Source organism: Haplochromis burtoni, unplaced genomic scaffold (assembly GCF_018398535.1).
Source record: "Haplochromis burtoni strain Fernald_Lab_line unplaced genomic scaffold, NCSU_Asbu1 Contig_475, whole genome shotgun sequence".
Classification (NCBI taxonomy): Eukaryota; Metazoa; Chordata; class Actinopteri; order Cichliformes; family Cichlidae; genus Haplochromis; species Haplochromis burtoni.
The window spans coordinates 52969-61066 of NW_024582836.1; the positions used below are offsets into that span (position 1 = coordinate 52969).

At 40.8% G+C, this 8098-nt stretch overlaps 1 protein-coding gene across 1 annotated transcript in view; it reads left to right on the forward strand.

The window, feature by feature from the left end:
- Positions 1–3928: 3928 nt before the first annotated feature.
- The window catches only part of sh2d3a (SH2 domain containing 3A), an 18185-nt gene continuing 14015 nt past the window's right edge, over positions 3929–8098 (forward strand). Inside the window, exons 1-6 of the mRNA XM_014341286.2 lie at positions 3929–4136; positions 4350–4441; positions 4564–4681; positions 5888–5917; positions 6006–6067; positions 6186–6334. Of these exons, the coding sequence (XP_014196772.1) occupies positions 4352–4441; positions 4564–4681; positions 5888–5917; positions 6006–6067; positions 6186–6334 (449 nt within the window). The 5' untranslated portion in view covers positions 3929–4136; positions 4350–4351. The remainder of the gene's footprint in view (positions 4137–4349; positions 4442–4563; positions 4682–5887; positions 5918–6005; positions 6068–6185; positions 6335–8098) is intronic.

Below are 8098 nucleotides of genomic sequence, written 5' to 3' on the forward strand. Positions count from 1 at the left end.
TCTGAGGTGGCAGGAAATGTGTCAAAATGATCTGAGTGTCTAGGTTAGAGTTGGAAGGGGGAAAAAGAAAGAAGTATGGAAGAGCTGTTTTGCAAGAAAAGTCGGTTTAACTTATGGTGAACAGCAACCACTGTGGCCACAAGATGAAATTGCAGGATTACAGTAATACCATTACTGATGATTGAGCAACATTAGGCGTTACACACATTTGACCCAAGCGTTCACAGAGGGAGAGTTTTATGGGTATTTCTTCTTATGGTGGCATAGTCTTGGTTTAAAATATATGGACGGGAGAGTGAGCTGATTCATGTAGACCAGGAAACAGAAGAGAAGACGTGACTGATGAAGGGTATGACGCACCTCCCTCGTGTTTTAGTCAAGGCTATTACATATCTTAAATTTCAAACAGGTGCTAATGATGTGATTATGATGGAACCCTAAAGCCCTGGGTTGAGAGCTAGATAAAAAAAGGCAGCAGATCTTCTGGAGGTTTGTAAGGCTGTTTCACAGCTCATCCAACAGGCTTCTTCAGCTCTAAAAAGCAATATGGAGAGTCCCAGGTATTTAACCCCTAGTGGGCGTTGTCCCCTTTGGAGGTGAACCAGGTCGTTGAGCCACTATTGATCATGTTAGTCATAACATAAGCTAAGGTGTGGAAAAAAAAGACATGGGCCATTACCATCACTAGTGGTTAAGGGCGAACCTACTGTGAGACCTTGTCCCCAAGCCATCATGAGACTTATTGAGGTCACCTGACACAAGGTGTGAGTGGGGGTGAAGCATCTGGGAAGACTGCATCATCGGGGGCTGATAGCTGGTGTCATAAATTACCACCTGTATTCAACGCTGGTTGTTCACAGTGGACATAGATCAGGGGTGTCAAACATAAACATAAACATTTCCTAATGTTGTAAACCTGCTCAACATTTGGCAATAAAACCCTTTCTGATTCTGATTCTGATTCTGATTCTGATAAGGCCCGATCCAGCCCACTGGATGGCTCTGGAAAATGTGAAGGACAGCATAAATTTTGGATTTTTAACTCTACTTTTTTTTAATGTTTTACAGTTTTTCCTACAGGTAAAGACTCTCCCATGGCCATTCATACTGCACCAAAGTAATCAAGTAACAGATAAACAGTTAAATTCAGAAATTTAAATGACAGAAAAGGTCTCGTTGTACAATAATTTTTGCTTGTTTTTTGTCAGTTAACAAAGACTTTCTCTTTTATAACTAAATGAATTGAGTGCATTGAGCTACCAGAGCTTTTTCTCTAGTTTTACACATTTATTTTATACAGCTGACAGATTTATTTCATTCACTGCAGCAGCATTTCTTTGTTGTGTAGAAAGACTGATGTGCATTCTTGAAATTGCTCTTCTTTATTTTTAATCTCACTGATTTAATGTATATTTAAAATTCTTTACACTGACAGAAAATAGACTACCACTGGTCCGGCTAACTTAAGTGGGCTGTATGTGGCATCCTCAAAAGTATCCTTTGTCCTTTAGGTGCGTTTGTACAGCAGAGTCCTCTCCTGTTGACGAGGCTATTCTATGTTGAACCTTGTGTTTATAGAGCAGGTGTTTCATCTACATAGAGGTCCGAGCACTCCTCACTGCCCTGCACAGCAAACACTATGTTGTTTAGCTTGTGTTTTACCCTCGGGACGAACCAGTTTGTATCTGGTTGTGATGTCATTTTTGGAGAAAATACTTCATTCATTCAGGGCTTCTTCAGTCCTCAAAACAAAAAGTGGATTTCTCATCACCCACTGGAACTCAAAGTAGCTGTGATCAGGACCTCTACACCACTGGGAGAAGAGCATTATCTCTAAGGGAAGACAAAAAGAAGAGGAGTACACACATGTTGGCCTAAATCAAATCAGCAAAGATGCACAGGAAAAAATGTCAGAAACCAAAATGAATACCAAATGGAACAACTGTCGTCCTTTATGTAGCAAGTTTGTCAGAGAAACTAAAGTTGCCTTTTTTTAAGCTCTCAAGACTACTATGACCTGGATGACTGAAACTATGGTAAATGATAACCTTTACTCCACTGAAGATTAGGAAGTTTACCACCTAAACAGAATTTAATGCTGTCGAGTCACAAGACTACAACTTTTTCCTGATCCCTGGGGTGTAACCGTATCAGTAATACAATATCGTTAAAACTGAGTTTTTCCTTCCTACTGTCACCATGTGCTTGCTCAAAGGGGCTCATCTGATTGTGGAGGTTTTCTCTGTATTATTGTAGGGTGTTTACCTTAAAATCTCAAAAAGCACTTTGAGATAAATAATTGAACTAAATTCTCACAGGATGTTAAAAGTAAAAAACAACTCACAATCCACATTCAATCAAAACGGACATCAAACTCATATCTTGCTGGAGAGAATGGTCCAAATGTGGAGTGAAGCCTTGAAACCAGACTATGCAAATAAATGATGGCACCCAAAATGTAAGCAGCAGCATCTGACTATTCACACTCTGTCCACAGACCTGCTGCTGCTTCTCATAATGTTAAATTCATTATGCTTTTATCATGCTTCATAGCATCCTCTGTGCTCCACTCCCCCCCAAAATTAAGATTCATGTTAATTATATAGCACTAGGTTGTAAAACAAGACGCAAGATAATGTTGGAATAAATAATTCATCCAGAAGAAAAAAGCTTTTATTCATGGTGAAACGCGCAGGATGATTTCAGCCTGAGGAAATGAACTACTGTGAAGTCTGGTGGTACAGTGGCAGATTGTGGCTCTTGGTATTCTTTGGGCTCACCTCACTAAAAGTCATCCATACTTAAAAGACAGATGTGTTCAATGTAACCCTTTCAGTCTTGGTTCGTACACACGCAACAATAGAGGGGGATGTTTCCTGTCAAGAACCTGGCACTGTACCACCATCATGGAAGATGTTGAAATCCCTTAAGTTCCCCTTTATGAATCAAAAAGCGAGGAGGGTTCTCGATCAAACACTGATACAGCCTCCCTTACATATGCGCCTTTAAACATCCTCGCTGGGAGGAGCTACGGTGAGAGAAAGAGATGAGAGGGAGGGAAACAGGAAGGCATGCTGGTTTAATGAAAAGCACTCGGCTCAGCAGGGATTTCAAACCTTTATGTTGAGAGGCCAAACAGCTTCAAAAGTCTTGTTCTAATAAGACATTAATCCTGCACTGTTTACTTTCCCCCTTTGCAGGTAGCCTTTCACTTTCCAACAACTATTCTGGCTCTGTATTGGCCAGCATTGGCCTTGCTGAATGCAATCAGCCTTATCAGCAAACAAGAACACACTCACTGGTGCCAGTTGCCAAGATAATTATCTGTGCCAAATCAATATTGCACCATATGATGATATAACACGATCACATCAAAGTCATATCAAAAAGAAAACAGCATTTTGTATGAAACTTCAAAAATACTTAATGCTCCATAGTGTCTGTAGAAAAAGTAAACACCCAAACTGTCCCCATTTAATTTCCTTAGTTACTGACACTCTTTACTTTCAGATTAACATACTGCGGCTTTACATATGCTGAGCACTTGCCATCAAATTGAGTAAATTGCCTTTTGTTGTATAAAACTGGCAGGTCTGTGTCACTTTTCACTTCAACACTGGGTGTCACCCTCATGCAAAGCACCAGTATTCCTGCAGGGACTGTATCTCACAACATGCTACCTTAACAGACAGTCAGACAGGTTGGAAGACATACCGCTGGGCCTGCATGCCTATCTCTGACTTGACATGCTGACAGCTGCCTAACATTTAATATCCCCCTTCTTGTTTTTTGGAACTCTGTATCTATCTCACGGCATGTCTCTACCTGCGCTCTCCACCTACCGAGAACTCAAGAGGATTCCTGTGATGTGATTTGCCGTTTTGGGCAGGGTGCTGTGTTCCCAGTGTAAAATCTGATTGGCTTTCTGTTGACCCCGCAGGTTTGAGGGGGAGCGGGCTTCCACTGTTACCACAAACAGAAAGTGAGAGGCAGACTTAATGATATAAGAAACTTTGACAAGAACTACTCAAAGAAGGGAGGAAAAGTAAGGAAAGAAAAAAGCAGAATGAAAGAGAGATATTAAAAAGAGAAGAGACAGAAGCCTCCCAGAGTGAGACGGGGCACCCAGTAAACAGGTAGGCGTTGCATACTGTAGCTGCTGCAAGGCAAACTGGACTGTCTGCTTGTGTTTCTAGCTGGCTGCTTTCTGGAAGTAAGCTGATAATCAGGCTGATCCTTCATTTGTGTTTCTTCTAAAACTCTTATGCACAGAAACATGTGCAAGCATGTGCGTGTTTGCATATGTGCTGGTATGTAATCCGTATCTTCCCCCCCAACTTGCTGTTCAGACATGAATAATCGCTCCATCGCCTGGTGGCTGAGACAGATTGGCCTGCCCCAGTACACCAAGATACTTGAAAATGAATATTATGGTCTGGAGGTATGAACAGTAAATATTCAAAATGCATATTTTTTCTTTTTTTTTTCCTTGTACCCTAATCATTGCCTTTTTTTAAATGATGTTCCCGGCCTGGCTTTGTTTGTTTGTTTACTTGTTTACAGGGTTTGCTGAATGTGACGGACGGAGAGTTGAAGGATGCAGGGATAGAAGATGCAACACACAGAGAAACCATCCTCAACCAGCTTTCAAAACAGAGAGAGCGAATGGACCCACACTACGGTGACATGCATTCGCTAGATGCATTTGCACGTACACACAAGGGCTGGGAAGTTTGGAGATTATGTATAAATATGCTGATTAAATATTGAAACGTACTGGACGACAGCATATAAAGTGGAGCATTATCACATCACAGATTACAGTTTTGTCAGGCTTTCTTTTGGTAAATCATGTATTTCAGTTGTTTATCCCACTCCACTTACATCCTGGAAGATTTTGGTTCATACTGACATGACAAAAGTAAATGTGGTCATGGATGTGCAGCCAATAAACATGCAGCACATCCATGACCACATTTCCCGTTTCATCACATCCTACAACATGCTCTATTGGATGCATCCATGCTTGCATCCATGTCTTTTTATGCTAAGTTCGGACCTTGCATCCAAGCAGAAATCAAGACTCATCAGACCAGGCAATGTTTTTTCTAATCTCCTACTATCCAATTTTGGTAAATTCAAGCGCACTGTAGGCCTCAGTTTCCTGTTCCTAGCTAAATAGAGTAGCACCCTGTGTGGTCTTGTGCTCTGAAGGGATTTAAGGTTTGACATGTGTGGTCAGAGATGCTCTTCTGAGTACCTCGCCTCTAATGTCTGGTTATTTGAGTTACTGCTGCCTTCCTATCAGCTCAAAGCTGTTTGGCCATTCGCTCGTGACCTCTGACATCAACAAGTCGTTTTCACCCAGAGAACTGCCACTTGTAAATTCTTCAGATAATTGTGTGGAAAAATCCCAGGAAATCAGCAGTTTCTGAAATAATCAGACCAGCCTGTCTAGGAGGCAGCGACCACGCCGTGCTATATATGCATCAACATGTGTACCTAACAAAGTGGCCAGTGAGTGTATGTCTCTGTTACGACAGAACACAGACAGAAAGATAACATCTTATCTTTGGTTGATTCATCCTTAACTTTGAGAGAGCAGAATCTGTTAGAATAATTAACGCAGTGCGTGACGAGTCAGTTTATGAAGTCAAATGTTATCTTTTTAGGGTTTTTTCTGGCTCTTGGTGCTTAGTATAAATGAAAGTAGGTGAAGATCTCTGAACGAATGATGAACTCACAACTTATTTAATATCTGGCACAGTGCATGCTTGGAAATAAACAAATATGCTGAACAGTTCTGTGGATGAAAACACGAAAACTAACAGACTTTAATCACCAATTAATTTAAATTAACATTGACTATGTTTTTTTTTAATTCCAGCTTCAATTCTAACGGACAGTCAAGACAGCGGTACGGATCTTGTCTTCTTCAACTCTTCTTTAACTCTGTTTCCAGCATGTCAACCTGTGCCATTAAAAATGTCCTTCTGTCCTCTGAGGTGGGCAAGTCATAAAGCGCAGAGTGAGCCGAAAATATTCGCTGGGATCGTCCATGGATCTGGTGAGCTCGCAAAGTTTGCACTGCAAGCTGTGAACATCACAAAACAGCTGAAGTCCTAACGCAATGCAGACAGCTGCTCCAGAGGCAACACTAACTGGGGATTTGCCTTTGCGTGCAGGAGAGGCCGAAGGATCTGTTTCGTCAGAGTGTTCTGCCCCGCCTCCAGCGCGCTGACAAGAAACATCGCCTGTCGGCCTCCTGCTCGCAGCTCCGCCCCCTGGACGAGGACAACATCAGTAACAACACCTGTCAGGACAGCAAACACAGGTACAGTGACCCCCGCCTCCACCTTCTGGCTAATGATTACATTTGACCTCACAAAGTCTAAGTCAGAGTTTGTAAGGCGGGGCAAACAATCAGTTATCCATAAATGGGCCTGAAAAGACATTACGAATGAAAAGCCTTTATGAATATTAAATGACAGGATGTTACGCTGCACTGAGTCCCACCTCCCACTGACGAAGGTCAAGAACTCAGTGACAAAGTGAAAGTACGCGTCTGCAAGTGTTCAATCCTTACAGTCCAAACAATTACAAAGAAGAAGATTTAGCTCCAGACTATCTCCAGCAACAAAATCCAGTTCATTCAAATTACAAAAAGCATGTATTTTCACTCTATTCCTGGTAAGTGGCAACCTTGACCAAGTCATGTCCTTCCTAAACCCATTGTTCCAGTTTGTTTGAATCATCCAGAGACCTTATGAAGAAGATCTCCATAAAAGAATCAGTTAACTGTTATTTTCTCTCAAAACAGGCAGCGATGGAGTTTTTCAGCAGATCTGAGATGGAGAAACAATAGTTTAGCATCCTATGTCTGAGGGCAGCTGTAGACGTGGATATTTGAACATTTGAGCATGTAAAACCAAACCCACCTAAATACAGCTTCAAGTGTGTGTGAAAAGATAGTTTTATAATGTGTGAAGTGATCGTTTACATATTAGCATATCACCTCCTTTCTATAGGTCTGCTCATCACCTCACCTGTAATCAGTTTTACTGATCCAAAGGCTATTTATATCCAATATATAACATCCAGTCATGCACTTTTTAAATTTTGAGATGCCTGTGTGTAAGATTTCTGTTGCTCCTCCTCAGTGGATGTGACAGGTCAGGAGCAATTTATCTTTCTATTATCAACATCTGTTAAAGTATAAAGAGGCATAAAACAAACAGCATTTGTTGTGCTGGAGAAAGACTTAGTAAAATCTGTTGATGAGGAAAGCATGTGCAGGAGTGCTATAATACCAGGGTGATCGGTTTCCAATAAACTGAATGTGGGGCAAACACTGTGTCTGTGTGGGACAAAGTGGGACATGTCAACAATGCTGAGAGACAGACAGGTACATAGACAAGGTATGCTACTCTATCTATCCATAGACTAGCATACCTTGTTTTGAGCAATATCTGACAGTTTTAACCATTTTCATCCAAGAATGAACACATATACTACGTTTACGTTATTTTTTTCCCATCATATTCAACAAAAAAGCTTTTTGGTGACTTGTAGCGTTCCCTGATGGTACTAGACAGGATAAGCTTCTTCTGACTAGAAAAGTGCATGACCTGCAAAAACAAGTCAAAATGTGGGACAATGCTTCATGATGTTCCTAGGACTAGGGACAAACATGTTGTCCACTCCCACATAAAGAGGCAAATCTAGTTACTCCACGTAACACTGGTTACTAAATACTGCTTAGATTATTCATATAAAATATAAACTTAGTAATCATGCCAGATTGTAAAAGGTACCAGCTACTCAGCAGTATATAAAGTAAATAAAACAAACAGCAGCTGCAACATTGTGAACTGCTCTGTTTTTTATACTAACTATGTTTAGGCCATATTTGGATGCTATTGCTTTTCTATGCAGGGACTTTTACTTGTGCAAATATTATAGACTGTAGTGCAGTAATGTTTATGTTTTGGTAAATCGTCTTAACACTTCTTTCACCCCAATTCCAAATTATTGCTTAGGTCATTTTTCATGCAATACTATTAGCAAATTTCCATTTGTTTCTTCTTCTTCTTCTTCT